A 22,310-nucleotide genomic window follows, 5' to 3' on the forward strand; every position below is an offset into this window, starting at 1 on the left:
TTCCAATTCTGCTTAGATTACAAAAAATTTCCTGCAAACCCCCTCGCATTGCGAATGCCATGCCCGCTTTCAATTTAACTAAACAACAAGTCACCAATTAACATATCTATGACGTGTCATCTAAATTACAAAATGGCATAATGAATTCGTTGATTTTATATCTTTCGCCGATGTTAAATATAGTACTAATAATCAAAAAATTTGTATCCTACATGCTATTTCCTTGATGTATGACCTAGTTCCCTGGATTGGCGATAACCAGTCTTCAAATACACTTGGCTATCATCGAATTTCTTTTTTTTTTTAGATTTCTCTTATCCGGTTTTTTTTCAAATTGATGAACGCAACTTTTCTTTACGGACAACCATTTTGTTGAGGTTATTACTCAACGGGAGCGGACCACTTTGAAATATTTAAAAAATACAGCTGATGCATGCAGCTCATCGACAGGATTCCGTTTACACAACAGACAAACGTCGCTAACATACAACCAACTTAGACATACTACATAAAAAGAAATCGTTACGTACGTGATGTGATTCGTGGTTTTTAGCTGCATCAGGATCGACGTGATGGGATGGGATTTTCCCGATTGACATCTTTTTCAGATACACCGACCAGTTGTTTGACATCACTGAATCGAGTTTCACCAGTCGTCGTCAAGTATTCGAAATCACTGGTCTCAGCCTTTAGTTTTTAGGGCTAAAGGAAAGTAAACGCAAACCAGTGTAGAACGGTAAAAAAAAGGATGGTGATTGTGGTGTTGTCGCTTTTCCATGCAATTATTGCGACTGCTTCAAGTTTGTCAGTTACCAAAGAGCTGTTGATATATGACGGACATCCATTTGGCAGCCGAGCTGTGCTCGTGAGTAGTGATCATAATGAGTCATGTCAATTTTTCGGTCAAAGGTAAGCACCGCTATTCGTCTCCTTTTCAACGGCTCAGCACAATATTTCTTTTAGTGATCAGATTGAGTTTATTGAAAACCTTCCGGATCGTCCGCCAATTCGGGTGGTAAATCAACAAGAATGGTCCAACGTTTTTGCTGAATGTCAGGAACAATTGCTGTCCCAAAATCAAACACCGACTCCGTCTAACATACATTTTATCTACCCAGGTAATTTATAGAGTCAAAAATCTAAAGTCATTTCAACGATATTTTTTTCGAGGCTGCGACAGGCACCAAATGGTGTGGACCAGGAAATATTGCAAATAGTTATGATGATCTGGGCAGTCGGGTCGCCACGGACATGTGTTGCCGAGATCATGATAACTGTACGACGAGGTAACGACAGTTTAAACCCCGGAAGTTGTAAAAATGGTTTGTGCAACAACTCCGTTTTCACAAAGTATGTTTTTCCAAACAAAATGTCCTAACTAAATTTAAATTACACTTCAGTTATTTTACAAATGAAATTTTTAAATGCGTAAGATCAAACTGCCGTTGCGACGAGAAATTACGTCAGTGCTTACTTAACTCAAATGACCGAGCGAGTACTCCAGTCGGCATAATTTACTTCAATGTTGCTGCTGTTAGTTGCTACACGCAAAGCCCTGATTGTTTGAATAAAGACTTCAAGTAACGCATAATTATTCGGGAATATAAACCACCACTCTAATAGTAATTTTCGAAAATATTTGAAACAAACCAATAGGCGACGGGAACGAAAATATTCCAGAGATTTACCCGTAGACCAGAGCGGATGGTGCTTCATTCGGCCGGAGTCATTCAGAAAGTCAAGGCGTTTATAACACCGTGAGGATTGAATTACTAAATCATCTAAAGAAAGTTGTTGAAAAGAGCTGGTAGTAAAAACAAACTGCGCATAATTTGTAGCATCTGAAATGAAAATAATTAAAGTTTGTTTTGTTGAAAATAATTAAGAACCAGTTGAACCTCATATGCAATATTGGTTTTGGGTAGCCTACCTCAAATTTTAAGTTGATTGATTCCACCTAATCACATCTTTTGTGATTATCTAACAGCTCTGATGTACATTGTACAAGTACACTGTTCTTAAGATGTTATATCTGTGCTCTGTAATTGCCGAAACTAATGAATACTAATTCTGCATCATTTGTTAGAGTTCCGCAAACCTATTATCGAAAAAACTATTAATTAATGTACAATATGCATGACAAATTTTAGTCCAATATGAGAAATACAATAACGAAAGAATTTAAAGTTAAGGGTAAACATTTTTTAATGGGGCGAAAATCTTCAGTTCGAGAATAAGACATAAGAGGTTCGAATTACGTCAGATTTCCGAAGGTGTTTTGGAATGACGTTGAGCCGCATTCTAAAACCGGAAAAATCCGAAAAACAATGAAATGGTATAATATTTCAGGTCATTTGGCAGGAAGTAGCCGACAATATGGGTCTTCATTTTCTCAAAATGAGTATAAAACGAGTACACGATGTGTGACCCATACATTAACAGCTGCCTTGCACTCGCTTCCCATCAAGGCGGAGAGATGCGGAAGTTGATAAAACAAATCTTTCTTGCTTACGGTACTAGATCCGGATTGATTCAGTCAGAAGTCTCTCACAAGACCCACTATGACTTTTGGATGTCCCACATTTTCCAGGGAACTCATCATTCAGTTCACAGCTGAACAACACCATCCGGCCGTCTACAGTCTATACCGTACCTGATCAGTGCGTCTGTTTTTCTTCCGATCCTGCAATCAGCCCTGGCATTTTACTCCTCCAGGTCAAAGCTGCGTTAAAAAAAGAAGCTCCGCCTCGTTGGACTCGAATCTGCCGCCAAGTATAAAATACAACCCGGTAGGTCGCGTCGCGTCAGAGTACAAACGGCCTGCATCCATCACCTGTATGATATAATCTAGTGTCAATTAATTGTTTCGTTTGAACAGGATAAAAACATTCCAATCGAGGTGAGTTTCAACTACATTACATTCCGATCTGGGTAAATTTCAAGATCGGGATACATTCTTTACAGATGTGGAAAGCTGACTGGAAATGGCACCTAGTGCTGGTTGTGCAACTGTTGTTGATTTTACATGGAGTTGAAATGCAGCAGCAACAACAGTTTACGCAGAGATTTCAGCAACAACAACGTGAAATTGGATCTGAAAAGAAACCTCAGATTTACTGGGCCACAAGTATTAATTCTAATAGCAACAACAATAAGAGATTCCAGCAGGCCAACGAATGGGATGCAGTAGCTCAAAAGAATTACCTCGATCGACAATGGGGAGTTTCAGCCCCCGCTCCCGCACCAGCTCCAGCACCAGCCCCAGCTCCTTACTCACCTCCAGCACCACCTGCAGCAACTGCTCCACCAGCACCTGTGTACGCTCCCCCACCACCACCTGTGTACGCACCTCCACCAGCACCAGTATATGCTCCAGCTCCTACATCTCCTCCGTATCAACCATATCCTCCAGCGTACACTGATCCAGCTCCTCCAGCCTACCCTGATCCAGCTCCTCCGGCATACCCTGATCCAGCTCCTCAGGCATACCCTGAGCCAGCTCCTCCAGCCTACAATCCCGCTCCACCTCCGGCCTACGAACCGCCTTCCTATGGCCCACCTCCACCAGCAGGACCATACTACTATTACGCTCCAGTCAAGGAAACCAAAGAAAAAGGCCCCTCAATTAAAGATATGCTGGACATGGATAAAGAAGCTTTCGCCACCATATTGCCCGATCATAAGAAACATCTTACCAACGAACAGAAGATTTGGCTTTCCATACTAACACCACTCATTATCGTAGCTCTAGTCATACCGCTGACAGCTATTCTCCTTTCTAGTAAGTGTTACTTTAATCCTTCCTCGAAAAATGAATAGTCATCCAACTTACCTAATTTTTTTTACTCCAAAAAGGTTTCACCATCACCACTAACGGACGCAAGTTTGGAGAGCTGAACATAACCACTATGAAGAAAAGCCTAAGGGACATTGTGGAGAGCTATGGTTCAGTCCTGGAAACGGACGAATGCATGCAACGCATCATCTGCGATCTTGGTTCCTATGCAACGGCTGTTCCAGGAAATTCTGTCATTCTAACGTAATTATTTAAAAATAATATTAACTAATATTTAGAGATTTTAATTACCATCGTATTTCTTTTTCTTCAGGTTCTTGTCGACACTTGTACCAGACACAATGAAGAATAACATGGCTATTTTCCAAAAGGCAGCCACTTACGGCGCTGACAAGGCCCAGTGTGATAGTTTCAAATGTTCTCTGTGGAAGTACTAACCTTTTGACGGAAACAAGCAAAAACTTGTCTGATCGGAGATAATATCTTCGTATTCGATTGCCTTCTTACTTCGGCTTTTGATAAGTTGCCATATTCATTATTTATTATTCAACCTATTTGTCTGAAATTTGAATTGTTAATAATAAAAAGGGGAAAACAACGTACCGTTTTTGGGATATTTTCAAAGTATCTATTTGTTGATAACAGAGACTTCTTTATCCTATTATTGCATACAAATACCATGAAAACAATTAAACAAAAAATGTCTCTACAATTTCTCTATATGTCTATGAATGGAAAACCAAATTGCATCTCCCCTTGCTTAGTGAACCGCCCCATCCTAAAACAGCAAACCAAACCGAAAAAAAGACATGCTACATCAAAAGCATAAATTACGGAAATAAACAAATCTCTGGGTAAAAAAATTTATCCTAAAGAAAAAAAAAAGAAGAAAATCTTGCTGGAAATTTCTAAACTGGGAACATATTGAACTTAAGATTTAAAATAAGAGGTCATTTTTCTATGAAAAATTTCATTTCCGATGATTGCCCAAGTCTTTTCTTGTAACAGACTAGCGACGCTTCTTTTGGATGTATTCGGAAAGAGAAACGGGTGGTGGGATGAAATCCGGACAAATATTGCGGATGTGAGTTTCCCGGCGATTATCTTCAGTTGAGAAACCTTATGGTTCATTGATTATAATATAACCATACAATTAAAAGGGTACATAGCATGGAAGTGGTTGGAAATATTCACTTACTTTGTGAACAAAGAAAATTGAACCGCGTGATGGCGTGAAGAAGGAGTCGATCGAAACTGCACTGCCTCTCGATAATGCACGTTCCTTCCGGGGCGTCCAGGAAAAAATCAAGGACTTCATTCTCCAGTTGAGCTAGCATTCCCTGTGAAATAAATGTCATTTATTGGAACAACTTGTAATAGCAGATGAGAGGTTTTAAAAAATTTACCATAGGGAAATGACGTTTTGTGAATATAGATTTCAGTTTAGGGCACAAAGTGCAAAAGGCCTCTTCAGCAGTCATGTTTCGGCGCCTTTCACGATAACTGACAATTTTCTCGACGACAGCAGGTGGCACTTGATCTAATACTGGCTCATTGTTGAAATAAGCAAATATTTCATTATTGGCAATAATAGCGAGCTGATCATCTTCAGTGAGGTTTAAGAATGCATTCCAAGCCCCCATTTTGTCAGGTTCCTGTAGCAAGGTAGCAAATACTGAGTGAGGTTCAGTAAATCCAGGTTCAATTCTTTTGTCTTCATCAGATTCAGCCAAATTGAGTAAGAACTTGTCTTCAAGGAATAAGGAGAAATAGAACAAGATTCGGAAAACTTAAAGTATCAACCATACTGTTATGATAACGTCTTTGTTTCTTTTGCCCTTTGGGAATTTTCTCCTGTCCATTATCTGACTTGCGGCTAGAGCGATTCTTTCCTGATGAATTTTTATGGAAACAAGGAGGTCTGGAAGCCCTTATTGGTCGAAGCTGTTGAAGAGTTTGTTGGGTAAGAGTCTCAGTAGCAGGAACATTTTGTGGTGGGGCTAACTCAGGTACAGAATCACTTTCTGGCAAACTAAAACATACATCAATTTAGCCACTATCATTACCCAAATCATCACCCACAATAACTTACACTGGTCCAGTCTCCAAAGGCGAAATGTGTTGGAACTTTGAGCGTTTAATTACCCCCATTTTATCGCGAAGTCCTGTTATCAACAGGGAAAGTGAAAGTAATGGCTCCCGTCCAATCCAGCCTTTTCAGAGAAAGCAGGGGCTAGCTGTGTATTGTGCAATGCAAGGGGTAAAAATAAAAACAAATATTAAGATGAGATTTATGCAAATTTCTTATTAAAAGATAAAAATTGTGATAGATACTATCTCAATCTACGCTTACATTTTGACCCCAATATTTTCGCAAACGAAGGTGTTATTGTTGCCGATGTTGTTGACACAACAAGCAACTTCCTATTACTGGCACCAGATGACGACAGTCGTAGGTTTACTTGACGTTGGCGGTTCCTTTGAACCATTCGCTTTTGTGAGTGAAACAGGATGGATAAAAAAACATCAAAGCAAGCAAAATATTTAGAATTTTTGTCAATTTATCCCGATAAACAATTATATGAAATGAGATTTGTAATAAATAAAATCGAACAGGTTCACATCTGTAAGAAAATAAAAGGATAGTCTGTTATTTGCAATAACGGTTGAGAATAGAGAAAGCTAAATAAAGACCTTTTTGGTTGCCTTTAGTTATCTTTGTTAATTATTTAACAGTGGATAAAATTACTTGTAATGGCAGCTGTTTTCCAAATTCGATATCAGATGCGGCTATTTCTTTAAAATTCGGTTAGTACTTGAGTGCCTTTGCGATGTCACTTAGAGCAAGACTAGCTTCATTTTGTGGAAACTTTGCCAATATATTCAATGATGCATTGATGTGGTTGTCGCGTACAGCTTCAAAAATTAATAAGATTTCTTCGAAGGGAGTTCCTGGTGGAAACAGCTTGGTCAGAATGTGCTCCGCTTTCTTCGTTGTGCTCTTGTAGCTTTGTAGGTCAATGTTTGCCTTTAAAACACAATCATAATGTAAACGCCGAACCCATCATCGTAAACGTGTACAGGAACTTTACTTACTTGCCAAGCAAAAGTAAATTCGAGACCGAAATTTGTTGCGGATTCAAGGAGATCCATATTGCCACCAAGAATCAGGGTCGACTGGAAGGCATTTGATAATAAAGTTCCATATCTGAGAAAGAAGAAAAAGGCCGCAACGTATACATGAATGGCTGTTGATCCGCCCAGCCATAGACATTTATAATTACCTCATCCTCGTTTGCTGAGACCACAAATCTAGGGCACTGTATGACTCCCCATCAATAAATTCAACGGCACTAAAGTCTGCTATAGCTTGGCCAAATAACTCTATAATCTGTGAAAATTACATCATTATTATGTTTCAAAATGTTTACATTTAGAGCATAGATACCTTGATGTTTTTGAATTCTGCTAAGCGGATACTAGAGCGGGACTGAATAAAATCACCACACAGAATTGCCATTTTATTCCCCATTTCTAGATTTTCGTTCGGAGTGGGAAGATTTATAATTCCTGAGTGGATAATGTGAGCTGTATGGATCTGTTCTGTGATCTCTGCAAGTTGTCTTTGATTCGGCAGAATGTCTTCATTTGCCCTATGTTTTCCTGCCTTGGATACAAGCAAAACCAACAACCCTCTGGTGAGATCATTTTTGGCCTTAGGATTGAGGAGTTCTCTGTGGTGGAATTAAACAAAAAATTAAATCGTGCATAATAGTATGGTTATTTAAAATTTACTTGACAGTGGATGTAAGGGGATGTCCAGTTTTAATGAGATTTTTCAAGTAAACAGCCATATTACTTATCTCATGGCTTGTCACACTTTCCAGATTGAGAAAGGTATGATTTCCTACCACTTTCTCGGCGTGCGAAACGGCTTGCAGCCATTTGGTCTGGAATACTGGGGGACTTGCGCAAAAACCTCTAGAAAAGGCAATCCCGTTGGGTGGGTTGAAACTACTAAGCTGAAAAGTTTTCAACCGCATCAAGCAATTTCTGGATGCCATTTTCCTAAAAAAAAACGGCAACAAAAATAATTATTAGACTACATTATTTTAAACAAAGAAGAATTGACTGCTGCAATGCTTTCATCGTCTGCTTTGCAAAAAGCAAACGGATGCAGCAGTGCAGTACCGTCTAAAATACTAAAAATAGTTCGCAAAATTAATAAAAACTTTCTATTTTAGTTTCAGAGTCGATGAAAATTTAAAAAATTAATAGCAAAAATTCTAAAATGTTAGCAAATTCTATGAACATTTCATTTTGCGCTTACCCCACAAGAGAAAAGAAAACGACAAACTGTAATATGAGAACACCTACGCACGAATAACTCAGAATTCAAACAACTTGATTTTCTTCTCCTTGACAAGGTGCCATGACCTTATAGTTGGTACCCGTTATTTAACCGTAAAAGAAAAAGTTCTTAATTTATTCGATAATCTCTCGATTCCAGTCCTGATTACAGTTTACATAAAATAACGTGAATGTACTTGAAACATTTGACCAGCGAAGTGCGCTAGATTGAAGTTTTACATAAGTGGACACTGGACAGTCATGGAGATTTTTTTTTCCTGGCAAGAATTTCTTTTTTATTCGACTTGAAATGCAAATTCTCAAGCGGTAGATCCCCACGAATCTGTCAAGGTTCTGTAAAAGTTTTCAGACATCAGGTGTTCAACCGTTAACCGGTGCCTGCAATCAAATTTTACCGGTTATTTGAAGGTGAGAAGTATAACAGAGTGAGAAGTATACAATCCATTCCTTTTATAATGAATGTATTTACAGCAATATGGTTTTTTATTCGTCAATTTTTATTACACTTTGCCAATAAAGAAAATAATGCGGTTACGATAATGGCGTTAAAATAAATAAAATAGGCGTTTCCCATCTTCCAACCTTACTAAGGAAATTATTTAATTCTGTTGAGTAATTTATGTGTTATGGTGAACAAAAATTGCTGATAGGGCGATGATGAAAGTAGCGCTATTTGTTTGACAGCATCATCACAGTAGTCGGTCGCCAATTCTTTCGTTTTATTCATTCCATCCGATTGAAGAATCAACTGAAATGCAGTTTCAACATCACCTGGCTCTTTAAATCGACGGGCAATCATCGGATTCAATTCAGGAAACTGTAGAAAAAAGTAAATTAATTATTAAGAAATTCCCTACATGCTCAGTTAAAATTACACGAACCTGCTGGGCAGCGAACAAAACTGGGGCGTTGGCCAGCCCTTGGGTCAAGTCAACGGCCGCTGCTTTGCCTAACTGGGCCGATGTAGCGGAGAAATCTAAGATGTCGTCAACCAATTGGAAAGCCATTCCCAGCTGGCGACCTAACGTGAAACCCATCGCTTGTACGTAGGAATCAGCTCCGGAGAGCACACTGACCTTTATCAACAATAAAACAGCGTCAATTAAAAATGATGTAAACTACAAATTATTGAGGAGAGCAATTACCGCCTGACAACTATGAGCAAGTAAACTTGCAGTCTTCTTAAATGTTTTATCGACATAGTGCGCAAATCTTTCTTCCTCTGTAGCGCCTGCACTGAGTTGCATAATTTCTCCAATGACTATGTGATCAATCATCTGAATATTTCGATATCAAATGTTTATTAAATGTTTGATTTCAACCTAATTGCTTTAAGGATCGGCCTTAGAAATTACCGTATTTAATAAAATCGATACGTCTTCGTTGTTAATTTCGGCGATTATTCTCATCGACCGACCCAGGACGAAATCCCCAGCTAAAATTGACTAAATAAATATCATTGGCTTTAGCCGTGATTTTCTTAATCTTATTTTTCCTTTTCCATACTTTTTTAATACCCCAAACATTGTTGATTGACGGCCTGCTTCTCCTACTTTCCGCATTGTCAATTACGTCGTCATGGTACAAACCGGCTGCGTGAATCATTTCAAGTACTTGACATACTCTTTTTTGGTCTTGAATCAATCTCCTTTGTTAAAAAAAGAAAGCATAATTAGGCAAAAATTAAGTATGGTAGAAATCAATGAGGGTTTACCGATAGGTTTGTTTGCCCAGGTGGCAGTTTACTGCTTTAGCCCAACACAGCGTAATTACTGGTCTGATAGCTTTGCCATCTCCGCCAAAATAATATTGAGCTACCGGTACGAGCAACGGCTGAGTGTCAGTTAAGGCCTTTAACATAAAACGGATGAATTTTAATTTTGGAACTTTTAAAATTGTATTGCAAAGTGCTCATTAACCTCTCTGATACCTTCGTAGACATCTTCCACATCTTGTCGCACTAGTGAATCTTCACGTAGTTCTTTATTCTTGGTACTAATTGCAGTTGCGAGACTGGTTACGCTTGGCACTCCAGTTTGAAACTAAATGACAACAAGATAACTTTTAGTAATTGTCAAATTTGTTTGAATTGATAACCAAATACTAGATAACCAGTTAAAAACAATTTGTCATAGCCTATACCTGATGGCAGTGGAGTTGCTTTAAAGTTTTACGTTTTGATAAAAGCGGTACGCTACTGTAACCTTTACATAAATGTTTAGATGCGATACGGAGCATGGCGAAATTAACTAGTTATCTTTTCAACCAAGTTTACGCTGTAGACCGATACGTTCAATCCAACAAAGGAGAGAAGAATATCTTGACAAGTGTTTTCGTGATCAAATATCGAATTTAAATGACTCTGGCAACGAGGAACCGGGTACTTTTTCTCGATTCCAAATGGACCATTTAATGCCGGTGGCCATGAAACAAGTCTAGCACAGTAAAAGCGACAGGAGAAGAACTAAACAAAAATCGAAACAAGCCAGAGCCAGCCCATAAATCGTTGGACTATTCAGACAAATACGGTTATAGGAATTCTTTATTTAGTGAGCGTTCGGTTGGTTGTAATAAAAATCGTCATGAACAATTACAAAATTTAATACCTGCTTTTGGAAAAGTGTGAGGGCGTAGCTGTTGCGCGGTTAAAACTAACGATACTTTCTTGATGTATTAATTCCATTTTATTGTGCAAGGGTTATTCTAATTTGTTACTTACCCCCACCACTTCTTTGATTTAAATAATGCGGGGGATTCCCCTTTTTAGTTCAAGGAAAGTCCACATCTAGAACAAAAGAACGCAGCATTTTTGGACCATGAAATGACAAGATTGCTGTAGGACATTGTTGGAAATAAAATTAAAAGATTAGACTAATAATAAAGTGATAAAAAGTAACAGGATTGATGTGACCATTCGTGCTAGTTTTGGCCTAGAAGGTGAAACCTGAAACGACAGAAAGAGAGCTACAGCGACTTGACATAGAGAAAGCCCTATACCGAATTTGCGAAACTTGATACGATTTCACTCAAAGGAATTCCTGTTGAAACATAGTCATTCTGTCGTCTGAAAACGAAAATTTTTGGCCCCAAAATAGAAAGAGAAACACCACAAAAGGTTTTATAGAAAATGTTGCGCTGTACGTTCTGATCAAACTCTTGTTTCTCAAATCGGGCGAGAAAGTAAGAGGAAAATTTAATTGAATGAAAATGTGGAACGCACGTAGCAGACTTTACCAAATTTGTCATTTTTGAACTCAATTTCTTTGTTTCGTTTAGCCAAAGAAAATGCAAACTCTTACTACTGCGTAGTTGGGCAGGCACCATGCCTCCATCCAGTGAAATTCTAGACAATTTCAGTTCACTCCCGATACAACGTTTATTACATATGTTAATTACTTTTCATGGGTCTCGTCATGGTCTCTTTCATGGTTCCTAGAAGGCTAGAAGAACAGATGAATTCAATCCGGTTTCGGTTTGGGGTTATCGGGGAAAACCAGGAGAAATCCTGCACCACATCTTGTTGCTAGCTGATTCACTCAAGTAGCTCAACTGGCAGACACCAGGTGGTGCATCGGGATGGTAGGGTTGTAATATTTCTGTTTTCTGAATAAAAAGAAAAAAAATCGATCAAATATCAAATCCTTAACTTAATATTATACTACGTCAATCACATTCTTAAATTTCAAGTGATTAAATTTTTAATTTTTAAAAAATTATTTTTGGTATGGTGTTTATTACTTTTATACATGAGTACGCAGAGCGGAATGACTTGGATATTCATCGATATTCATCATCTTCAAATTTCAATTCGGATTTGTCTTAATAAGGAGAGATTGGGATTGAGGGGAAGATAATTGAAATTTAAAAAACAAACACAGTCGATCAAATAGGCTCAATAATTAGGGAAGAAAACAAAATCATCTTTGACAGCAGATTCGATTTCAAATCTATTTGATGACTAGATTATTATTAGTATTTTTTAGATTAGTTGATTATACAGGGGTGAAAACAACATGCGACGACTAGGGAATTTTTTTTTTTTATGATTACGTTATTTTTTGGGGGTAGGGAGGGGTTGGAATAACACTTTATACAATGAAACGCCAGAAATCAAGAAATTATACAAAGATAATAATATTTTTTCAAAAGAAAATTGTAGAGTGAGAACGGACTGACTTGACTTTTGTGATGGAGGACTAAAATGGCTAAGGATCTCGACAGGTTGTCATTGTGAATTCATTGGTCCAAACGGAAGTAGGCATTCTGCATCAAGTAAAGTTTGTCGATAGGATTGATGGGGTGATAGGCTCCGGATGGCGGAGGAATCAATTCAGAGTGGGAGGAGTGAAGGTGAGGTGAAGAAGCGTCGCCCAAATGGTGGTGGTGGTGATGGAGATGATGTAAACTCATCGAATGAGGGCCGTGCTGTTGTTGTTGTTGCTGTTGCTGTTGTTGCTGGATGTCCTGCAGGTCGACGCCGCTCAGCGAATGGCCGTCGTCCAGCTGATCAAATCCGCCGCTATCGTCCAGCGATAAATCCGACCCGCACATACTATCGCCAGAGTGTCCCACGTAAGATCCGTCACCTGCAATAAAACAAATATGGCGGTCGGTCGGGACGGTTATCGTCAAATTCTACAATGTTATATACGATCAACTTTGATGTATTTACCGTTGGGTGAGTAGGGCATGTTGGACATGAGCGACGAATTGCCTCCGCCGTGACCGTCGCCGCTATCTCCGAACCGCTCTGTCATTACATCATAAAAACCCACACGTCGTGATAACAAAGTTTGATACATTGGAATATTAGAAAAATTTGTTTACTTTTATCGATTTTCCCGTCTTTGCCGATTTTGTCGCCGCCGGAAGTCGTGGCGGCCGATGTGGACGATCCGTTTTTCTCGGCTTCGATTTTGGCTTTGCGCTGGAGTTTCTTCATCTTGGCCCGTTGGTTCTGGAACCAAACCTGGACGACCCGAACGCTCAGTCCCGTCTCCTTGGCCAGGGCTTCGCGCACTTTGCGGCACGGCTTGGGGCTGATTTCGAAAGAAGCTTTGAACTGGCGTCGCTGGGCGGATGTCAGGATCGTCCGCGGACGTTTCGGCCCCCGGCGGCCATCGTGTCTCGGCCGGCTGCTGTCGTCAGCCGCTGAATCTTCGCCTATTTCAAATTGCAATTCATTTAAATTTAGATAGGCCTATTATCAGGATGATTTGTTTGGAAGCAATAGGCCATTGATGTTATCATTTATAATAACATTCTATTAATTTTAGATATTTATTTAATAATTATCTTAAAACCCAATAATTTAGTGTCTGAATTGATGGGATAATTTGAGTTTTTGAACCAAATAGGCCTACCGTTGTTGTTGTTGTTGTTGGTGGTGGACTGGATGAGGAACAGATCTTTTTCCAGGTCGTCCCGGCAGAGAAGCTGGCCAGCTCTGACGACAAACTGGTCACCTTTCTGCAACGGCCGGCCGCATATGAAACAGCCGAAGCAGGGCAGGTGGAACGCCAACGAAGAACCGGCTCGCATCACCAGTTCGTGCGGATATAACCGCTCGCCACATCTTCCGCATTTGGCCCCGTAAACCCTATTGAAAATCAAAATGCGGATGTCATTCCGGATGTCTAAGATAGAAACTAATATAACGAATTAAAAGTAATAATTAAGTATTATTACCTGTCGTAATCTTGACGGCAGTAGACTCTTCCGGAGCGGGTGAAGCAAGAGTGGACGAGGGGGGCGTGACAAATGCAGCAGACCAGACAATCCTCGTGCCAGGAACCGTCGGCGACGCGCATCACGTAGCGGTCGGCGATGCCCAATCCGCAGCCTTCGCAGACTTCGATGCGGCCCAGCTCGAATTTGACGGCCGACGGGATGCAGCTGGCCGATGAGGTGGCGGCCGACGATCCGGCCAGGATCGTCCCACCGGCGGCGGTGGCAGCCCCGCCGCTGCTGGACGACGACACGGGTCCGGTGGCTGTGACAATGTTGCAGGCGATGCCACCGGCAGCCGCTACTGCCGCCGATGACGAACATCCGGCGCAGGCCGTTTGCGAGCAGCTGCCGGACGATGGCGGATGATTCAGACTGGACTGGAACGAGGAGCCGGGGCTGTTGGGGTCACCGTTGGCGCAGCAGCAGTGATTGTTGTGACCGGCGCTGTTACTCCCGTAGCTGCTGTCACCTCCGCCATAATGCAGACTCTCTGTACAACATCCATCCATCCATCGCCATCCATATAATTTCAAACTTTAAAAAAATCGGATGGAACTCAAAATGAAACTTACCAGGAGTGGGTGATCTTTGCATGGACCTGGACCGTATATCCTTACAGTCGGATTGTTGTTGCTGAACCATTTCTCTCCCCAAATAATCAAATCCAAAATTGAATTTGGTCTAGTCAATCCGGCTGGTTTAAATTTCTAAATCGAAACGGATCACAGACACACAACTCCGGAGCACACACACACACACACACAAATTGATGCTGTAAAATAGTTTTGTTTTACAGGGGTTAACACACACACACAAAAGGATCGAATAACTACTAAACAAAAAAAATAGAGTCAACAACACACACGAAAAACTTATTGCGGATCGCGACTATTTCATCCGGCACGTATAGCACCGACACTGTATAGACTCTGTCTGTCTCTCAAAAACTGTTCAGGACTCGTGTGTGTGTGTGTGTGTGTGTAGGCTGATGGCCCCTTGCTGGGGTGGGGTGGGTGGTGGTGAAGGAGGGAGGTACCACCGTGAGCACAAACCCCAGGAAAGAAGAAAAAAATAAGAGTTTGGGGATGCGCTTGCGCTACACCCCCGAAACGGATCCATCCATTGGCTGGAGACGTTGGCAGCCGATGGAGGAGCTCCTCCCCCGTCGGCTACGCCAACTCTTTGATGTCGTGCCCACGTCGGCCCGTGGTTGGCTCGTTTCTTAACGGGGCGCCGGCCCGGACCCCGTTTTCTTCTCTCATCACCCAAGTCGCTTCTGTGCGATGGCGACTTTTCTTCTTCCCCTTTTTTTCTCTCTTTTCCTTGTGCGACTTTTATGGGCGATCTCTTATGTTCCGTTTTTAGTTCCGGCAGCATCCGGGCCAGCATAGAGCAGCGATCCGGATTCTCTTTTTATTTTTTCTTCTTCGGCAATGAGGAGAGAGCGAGGGAGAGACGAGTGATGGAAGACTCTCCGCTGTCCGCTTTCCTCAATGATATTATATGTACAGGAGGAGGCTTGTGAGCTGGGCCGTCTCTGTGTAATAGCATCATCCGAAATGTGTGCTTTCTTTTTCTTTTATATAAGCCTACATTTTCCCGCGACCGTGTCTTATATATAAAATGGGATGATGATTAACATTAAGACTTTCTTAGGCCTATTTACTACGGGTTGGAAATGAATTCATTAGACCTCTAAAGAACGTCTTAAAAGCCTTGATTATAACATCTAAACGGATTCAATTTAATCTACAGGAATAAGGAAAGAAGAAAAAAGGATAAACGGAAATGTTTCAGACTGAAACAGATTTTCTGATGATATTTGGTTGTCTCAAAAAGTCTGGACAGCCGAGACGGGATCCCGTTGCACCTTTATCATCCGATCGCTCGGATGTGTGTCTACACACAGAGAGAGATGGATGTCACAGTAGACTTTAGGCTATCCAGCGCTACGAAACTGGAAGAAGGTTTAAGAACCATCCGTCATCGTCGTCAAAGTGGCAACACTAGATCCACTTTGGTCCTTTGGCCTTTCTCCTCATGTTCCGTCTCTGCACCGAAGGCAACACAAGTTGGGATTCCTATATAATACTACGCAAGATAATATACCATCTTGCTTTGAATGCATCAAATGTTATCATAGACATCTAAAACGGATATCAGCCATTTAGGCTTTTATTGATTGTTTGGAAAATCAGCCCCCGAGAGAAATGTACAACTGCGTGTCTGCTGTTTGTTGTGCATATAATACCCGGCGGTGGTGGCCGTGGTGGTGGTGGTGGGAATCAGTTTGTACAGGATCGATCGATGTTGTAGTATGCCACCAGTGCGCTCCTGGCAGCAGCTCCCAGCAGTTCTCTGAGCTCCTGTTTGATGGTTACACATAAAAAGAAAAAGTGAACGTCGGCTTTTATTCATATGTTTGAACGGGGCGGACGAAAATTTTCTGCTGTCGTCTGTCAAATGTCTAAAAAAGACCCCCCAGCAGCAGCAGCAGCAGCAGCAGCAGCAGCTTCAGCCAGGATTCTTTTAGATATAAAAGAAATCTAAATATTTCAAACTTCTGGTGGGAGAGAGAGAAAAAAAAGTTCTTTGTTGTTGTTGTTTGCAAGCTAGTGGCTCTCTTGGGTCAATACTACTACTACTACCGGTGGGGAAAAAGATTTCTAAACCTATCCGAGAGTCGACACACAAAATCACGACTCTTTTGTGTACCTCAAACTCTTTCAAAAACGCATCTCTACTACTGTAGAGGTCGGCCATTGCTTCAACTGTTTTTAAGCTCGACTCTTCATTTTCCTTTTTTGGCCTGCCGTGTACGCTGTATAGCAGAGCGGGACTGCCGCCGGCAATGTGGGGCGTCGGCGGCATAGTCTTCGTCGTCCAATCAAGAAATTCCTGCGACTCCGGCACACACACAAGGAGAGGGGGGTTCTTTTATATACTACGACTACTATAACTGTACTACTACAAGTATGCTGCAGCAGCAGCAGCAGGAGCCTAGATAGATAGGATTTGTGTGTCGCCATGGTTACACCGATCCGAAAAACTTTTTTGCCTGGACGTTCTTCTACTGCGCCTCCTTTCCACTCCTTTTAATACATTTCAGGTCTCGAAAAATGTCCGATCTAAGAAGAAGAAGAAAAAAGATTCCCGAAAATCCAACAGATATAACATTGGAGGATATAAAAAAAAGAAAGGGGGATGGAACACATTCCTAACATCATCATCGTGACACACGGCGGAGATATTGAACCGAAACCGGGGGGAGGGGAGAGAGAAACTGAGGAATGCGTCAGTGGAATTCATCAAAGGGGTTTGTACACACATCTCCGTATAAGAGTTAGAGTCTAATGCGTCTAAAAGTTATATAAGAGAAAAGATTTCCAGCTCAAACTATATACGTCATTCTGAATAGAGTAGTAGTATTCTTGGCTCTTCTCCGCTGGCGCTAGCTGGCCTCGCCCATTCTATATACACACACACATGAAAGGTGTGTGTGTGTGTGGTGTGATGACGTTTCTCTCCTCTCGACAACAAAAGGGGATAGGGAATATATATGGCCGCGGCTACTGTGCTGCTAACTGCTTATACTGGAATATAAGCACAAGAAAGAGGAGGAGGAGTATATATAAACGGCGGCGGCAGCACGACGCCGTATACTCACACACAAGTCACAAGTAAAAGGAGCTGCTGTTACTTGCGGAAGAAAAAAGAAGAAGGAGGGGGGGGGGGGAGATTTTCAATATCGTCGACACACACACAAGGAAAGAAAAGAAGGAGGACAAGGGCTGGCGTCGTCGTCGGCCAGCGTCGATATTGCATCCGATTTATAACCCTCACCCAGAAAATAGGAAAGAAAAAAGGGAGGAGGAGGCCTATACACATGGAGGGCTGTGTTCTATATGCGGTTGTTGCCACCGTCTTTCGTCATCTACCAAAAGTTTCTTGGCCTATAACTATTGACATAGGCCCCAACCAACCCCCGTAGGCCTAATACATAGGCCTGTGAACAATATTGATATACTTATTTAATCCCGAAACAAAAAAGAGTACATGGCCACCAAATGTTCAGAATTCAGAAAGTCAAAAGTTCAACTTGAATTTCCCGCCAACTGTCGAAACTTCAAAATTTCAAAAAAAGGAGGGAATTTCAAATAAAAAAGTGTCGATTGACATTTGAAAAATTGAAATGCAATGCCACTTGAGATGTTGATGCTTTTTTGATTGGGGGGGCGCTATTTAGTAGTTAACATCGTGAGAGAACAATACCCCTGCAACCAGATGGCGGACAATGGAACAGCACACAAGAAATTTCATCTATTTTAAAAAGGAAAAATGGTTCCGTATAGAAAATAATAAATAAAAAAGGCCCAAAATCGCTGCTGTTGTTTGTCCGGCAACCCCCTACGTACGTTACGTACAAAACGATCGTCAAATGGACCGATCAAAAGGGGATTTTGAACTTTTCAAGTGGCCGCGGTCGATTTCTCTCTCTCTACTCAACTCAACCGAATGGCTTCCCGAAAAACTCGATTGCAGCACCAGGGGTATATAAAGGGACACTTGAATAAGTGGTTCGGGTTATACAACACACAAGTGACCCTATTCACATACACACACTACTTGTGTAAGACCCCCCTCCTCCTCAGCTCTCGCGTGTGCTGACACCGATTGAAATCTAAACGCCTTGTAAAAAGAAATAAAATCCAATCAAATTTAAATCTTTTTTTTGTTTCCCCCCGAAAGAGTTTTCATCAAAAAACAATAAACAAAGATTCACCCAATCTGCGACGTAGATATATATCCGAGATGATTAACATTCAATTTTTCTTTTTTTTTTATTGTTTCATATCTCAGGGTTGGATGCGGTCGCCATGGAAACCCATCATTTCTTCATCAACTTTTTCTTTCATATTGCCAGTGAAATCGAGCGTGAAAAAAGTAAAGAGAGAGGCCCCCCCCCCCCCGCTTTTTCTTCTTCTTTCATCACGGCAACTTCTTCCGCTTATTTCCAGCTGCTGTTTCATCAAAAATAAAACAAGAAAAGTTTTCACCCTAGCTCCTCTTTTGTCTCCTCGACAACAAATTCTTTCTCCCGCAAAACCTTTCAGCCAGTGATGAGAGAGATCCAATATGCACAGGATAGTAAAAACCCCACCTCCACATGTGTTATATACATATAGGCTGGCAGGAGCATCTCTCTCTTTTTTATTATATTTCCAATTCGGCAATAAAACAATAGACGGAGGCTGCTGGGCAAACAAATGGCGGACCTCTGGTCATCACCTGGCCAATTTGACAAAATTCGATATCCCCCCTGGGCGTCCAGGTTTGTCTCTGCTATGTGTCAAATCAGCTGAAGACACTGGACACACGGCACGTGCGCAGGATAGATTGAAATCCAACACCCACACCACATGACCCACGGCCATCGCTTCCTGATCTCTACTGTACTACCCCCTAACTTTGAATCGCATCTATATAATAGATAGACGTAGATATATATCTAGCCTTTTGCTATATATGTAGAGTTTTGATTAAATCAGGACCGTGTAAGCGGGGGATGAGGGACACCACCTGCGTGTCCAATCATCCCTCCCCCACCCCTCCCCCCAGTTCCTCCTCCTCTTATTGTGATGTATGTATATGTTTAGAGAGAGAGATCTATTAAACCCACCTGTTTTTTGATCGGCGACTATTATACAATAGAGGGGAGTGTCATCGTTCACGAGGGGAGGGTCACCCCCCTTCCCAGTTATGATATGAAAGAGGGGGGTGACAATCGGGCATTTAAATAAAGCTGATCTTAAAGGAGACTTACGTGACAAATCCCTTGTGCGCTGGCCTGGCCTGGACCCGTTTGGACGTCAGAAAAACAGTTGACACACGTCGAAACGAAGTACGGTGACGAGCAGCTCTTCATTTCCGCCCGTTTGGGGTTACGCAATAAAGTCGGCCGGCTAGAGAGCGCTGGATAGGCCTGCATACAGGAGAAAGGGATAGTGTGTAAGTAACAATGGGCAATATATGAAAAGATGACGTTGAAAAGGACGAGGCTAAGAAGTCGAAGGGATCAAAATGAGGAAGCTCGGGATTATTACGTCACACAAGGGGCGGAAACGTCAGTTAGTATATTGACCTGCTGGAGAGGAAAAAAAAGTGAGACATGTATACAATTCGAGAGTGAATATATAATATAGTCTGTGTTGCACACTAGATTTGAATCTATACAATGTCAGATTTGATTACGGGTTCAGAATTGACCTACAGCTGTAAGTCAAGTCTATTCGAACAGAAGCAAATAAATTTGTTTTTAAAGAATTTGATTAAGTTTAGCCGAATCTCTTCTTTTCATACAAGTACAAGTGCACTTAATTGCAGCACAAGGTCTGATTTCATTCAATGCAAAACAGTTAATTGTAATAGTTTAGGAATGTGAACACTTTATGTGTACCATGTTTTCTAATAATGATGGTGGTTTCCACGTAAACTTGTAAGAACAATACTGAAATGATTTGCTGAAAACTAATTTTATGTGACTTCAACACTTTGATTACTAAATCATTTCCAAATTTGAAAATGTTTCAACTTACATGTCTCAAAGTAAAGTGCAAATTAATTTAGGAAATATTGTGCTTGTACCAAGATGTTTCACATATCAACATGATTAGATTACTTTGGATTGACTTTAACCTTTTCAAAAAAAACTTAAGCAAAATACAAATTGAATTTCAAATAGAATTAAATTACTTTCAGCTGAATTTCGAGTACCATCATTCCGTTTTGCTTCTTAACCTCAAACGTGGTCTCATTTTCGAAACAAAAAAACAGCAGACGACACTTTTTCTTTTCTTCAAACAGCTGTCTTTGAGAAAACCATTCAAATCGACACACCCTCTATAAATCCAAACCGCTCAAAACGTCAAAAGCGGATTAATCACCAGAGTTTGACATCCGCTGCACGGATCACGCTTTTATTCCAGCCTAAAATAGTTGGAATCATTACTTAGCCCCCCTGCCAAACTAAAAATTTGCCACTAAATAACATAAAATTTTATGTCAATCTGCCTTGAGGTCATTCTACGCCCGACTATAATAAGTCGTATCGAAAGATATTCGTCACGCAATACATCAAAAACCGGACCCGTTAATCGGTCATTTTCCACCTAGTTGGGTCTTATAATAAGGAAAAAACTCAAAAAGGGGGTCAATTCTGTTCAAGTGTTAACAGACAAATGTGAATGACCTCTTCCCGTCGCATTGGTGTTTTCGGCTATACGGCGAGAAACATTCGATTCCTTCCGGATTTGGGCCCATGTTTATCGAGATGGCTGCAATGAAATCAAATCACGGCGATTTTTTCGGATATCGAACAATGAACTTCACTGATCTTTGTGCGGTGTAAATTGTTCCAGGATATTTTAATACATTACGGTAAGAGGAAATGACGAATTAGCTTGTCCCAAGAGCCCTGCTAATGAACGATATACCAATAGCAGCTTATCTTATATCAAGACAATTAACTAATTTTCATTAACAACTGAGATCTGTTCCGATAAAAGAGTATGACAAGGAATATTGTACACCGGGTCGAACCGGGACGCGATTTTCCAAAAATATATCGAACGATTTCTGATCTACGATTATATATGGATTACGGTCCTGAATATAAAGTTCCCTCCATCAATATGTTTCTTAATAAACCAGATGTCAGTAAAGCGGTTGAAATCAAGAATAAACTTGTCCGATTAACAAAATGAATACTTTTTCCATTGCCAATTACAATAGCGTATAACGTTCATTATTTCAATGTTTAAAGTGTGCGCTGCAAAAGAGTTTCAAGCCATATTGTTCGGATGTCAGCAGGCGGACATGAATGACCTCTTCCCGTCGCATTGGCGTTTTCGGCTATACGGTGAGAAACATTCGATTCCTTCCGGTTTAAGGACCCATGTTTATCGATATGGCTTGAATGAAATGAAATCACGGCGGTTTTTTTTCGGATATCAAACAATGAACTTCACTGATCTTTGTGCGGTGAAAATTGTCCCAGGACATTTAATTCTATTGAAATAAGATTGAATGTCGAAATTCGCTTGTCCCGAGAGACCTGTTAATGAACGACATTTCATTTACAGCTTGATATTAATTGATACAATTACGTTAGTTTCATTAACAATTGAGATCTCTATCGATCGACGAGAATACCGAATGCTTGAACTAAAAAACAACAACCGAATCAAACATTAGTGTGTCTTTCGAACAAGCTCAGTCTCTTGCATTTAAAGGGTTACGGTCCTAAATATAAAGTTCCCTCCAACAACATGTATCTTAGTAAAACAGATGTCAGTAAAGCTGATGAAATAACGAATGATCTTATCCGATCAACAATTAGATTATTTTTTCCACT

General features: G+C 40.7%; 6 protein-coding genes and 1 long non-coding RNA gene across 16 annotated transcripts in view; 2 read left to right on the forward strand and 5 right to left on the reverse strand.

Annotated features, from left to right (window-relative positions):
• LOC124349621 (LIM homeobox transcription factor 1-alpha-like) overlaps positions 1–15,213 on the reverse strand; it is a 947,038-nt gene extending 931,825 nt beyond the window's left edge. The window contains exons 1-7 of the mRNA XM_046800372.1: positions 14,470–15,213; positions 13,856–14,387; positions 13,531–13,766; positions 12,995–13,330; positions 12,840–12,917; positions 11,937–12,753; positions 8,750–8,753 (exon numbers count right to left, since the gene is read on the reverse strand). Of these exons, the coding sequence (XP_046656328.1) occupies positions 12,404–12,753; positions 12,840–12,917; positions 12,995–13,330; positions 13,531–13,766; positions 13,856–14,387; positions 14,470–14,539 (1,602 nt within the window). The 5' untranslated portion in view covers positions 14,540–15,213 and the 3' untranslated portion in view covers positions 8,750–8,753; positions 11,937–12,403. The remainder of the gene's footprint in view (positions 1–8,749; positions 8,754–11,936; positions 12,754–12,839; positions 12,918–12,994; positions 13,331–13,530; positions 13,767–13,855; positions 14,388–14,469) is intronic.
• The window catches only part of LOC124350283, a 212,576-nt gene that overhangs the window by 103,061 nt on the left and 87,205 nt on the right, over positions 1–22,310 (reverse strand). The window lies entirely within an intron of this gene.
• LOC124350166 lies at positions 364–1,356 on the forward strand. Its single transcript, XM_046801208.1, has 3 exons — positions 364–909; positions 964–1,118; positions 1,171–1,356. The coding sequence occupies exons 1-3, from the start codon at positions 749–751 to the stop codon at positions 1,215–1,217; spliced, it is 363 nt and encodes a 120-aa protein (XP_046657164.1). The 5' UTR covers positions 364–748; the 3' UTR covers positions 1,218–1,356.
• On the forward strand, positions 1,813–4,664 carry LOC124349812 (WW domain-binding protein 11-like). Its single transcript, XM_046800674.1, has 4 exons — positions 1,813–2,899; positions 2,965–3,781; positions 3,856–4,039; positions 4,110–4,664. The coding sequence occupies exons 2-4, from the start codon at positions 2,965–2,967 to the stop codon at positions 4,231–4,233; spliced, it is 1,125 nt and encodes a 374-aa protein (XP_046656630.1). The 5' UTR covers positions 1,813–2,899; the 3' UTR covers positions 4,234–4,664.
• On the reverse strand, positions 4,411–7,960 carry LOC124349867. Of its 4 annotated transcripts, none has more exons than XR_006920326.1 (11): positions 7,592–7,960; positions 7,245–7,530; positions 7,081–7,187; positions 6,893–7,004; positions 6,546–6,824; positions 6,150–6,420; positions 5,889–6,033; positions 5,605–5,828; positions 5,203–5,546; positions 4,995–5,136; positions 4,411–4,915 (listed from the first exon to the last, which is right to left on the reverse strand). XR_006920326.1 is itself a non-coding variant. In XM_046800786.1 (10 exons), exons 6-10 carry the CDS (start codon positions 5,945–5,947, stop codon positions 4,806–4,808), a joined length of 879 nt encoding a protein of 292 aa, XP_046656742.1. In that variant the 5' UTR covers positions 5,948–6,033; positions 6,150–6,824; positions 6,893–7,004; positions 7,081–7,187; positions 7,245–7,530; positions 7,592–7,936; the 3' UTR covers positions 4,411–4,805. The 4 variants fall into 4 exon arrangements, 1 of the variants encoding a protein (XP_046656742.1); XR_006920325.1 differs by having other exon boundaries at positions 6,491–6,824; XR_006920324.1 differs by having other exon boundaries at positions 6,150–6,824.
• Positions 8,612–11,477, reverse strand: LOC124349802 (all trans-polyprenyl-diphosphate synthase PDSS1-like). 3 transcript variants are annotated; one of them, XM_046800653.1, is made up of 9 exons: positions 10,774–11,477; positions 10,310–10,631; positions 10,087–10,209; positions 9,882–10,018; positions 9,674–9,815; positions 9,523–9,612; positions 9,313–9,444; positions 9,049–9,243; positions 8,612–8,984 (listed from the first exon to the last, which is right to left on the reverse strand). In XM_046800653.1, exons 2-9 carry the CDS (start codon positions 10,403–10,405, stop codon positions 8,763–8,765), a joined length of 1,137 nt encoding a protein of 378 aa, XP_046656609.1. In that variant the 5' UTR covers positions 10,406–10,631; positions 10,774–11,477; the 3' UTR covers positions 8,612–8,762. The 3 variants fall into 3 exon arrangements, with proteins under 3 accessions (XP_046656609.1, XP_046656608.1, XP_046656610.1); XM_046800652.1 differs by having other exon boundaries at positions 10,310–11,477; XM_046800654.1 differs by lacking the exons at positions 10,310–10,631; positions 10,774–11,477 and having other exon boundaries at positions 10,098–10,190.
• The window catches only part of LOC124350092, a 32,887-nt gene continuing 26,543 nt past the window's right edge, over positions 15,967–22,310 (reverse strand). For 2 of the 4 annotated variants that reach the window (XR_006920382.1, XR_006920387.1), the window contains exon 3: positions 19,727–19,880. Coding sequence is in view for 1 of the 4 variants with exons in the window: in XM_046801104.1 (XP_046657060.1) it covers positions 16,092–16,274; positions 19,722–19,880 (342 nt within the window). In the remaining 3 variants the exon portion in view is untranslated. Of the gene's footprint in view, positions 16,275–19,721; positions 19,881–20,650; positions 20,737–22,310 lie in introns of those variants that run through there. The other 2 variants (XM_046801104.1, XR_006920383.1) reach the window with 2 other exon arrangements.

Source organism: Daphnia pulicaria, chromosome 7 (assembly GCF_021234035.1).
Source record: "Daphnia pulicaria isolate SC F1-1A chromosome 7, SC_F0-13Bv2, whole genome shotgun sequence".
In the NCBI taxonomy this organism is placed as follows: Eukaryota; Metazoa; Arthropoda; class Branchiopoda; order Diplostraca; family Daphniidae; genus Daphnia; species Daphnia pulicaria.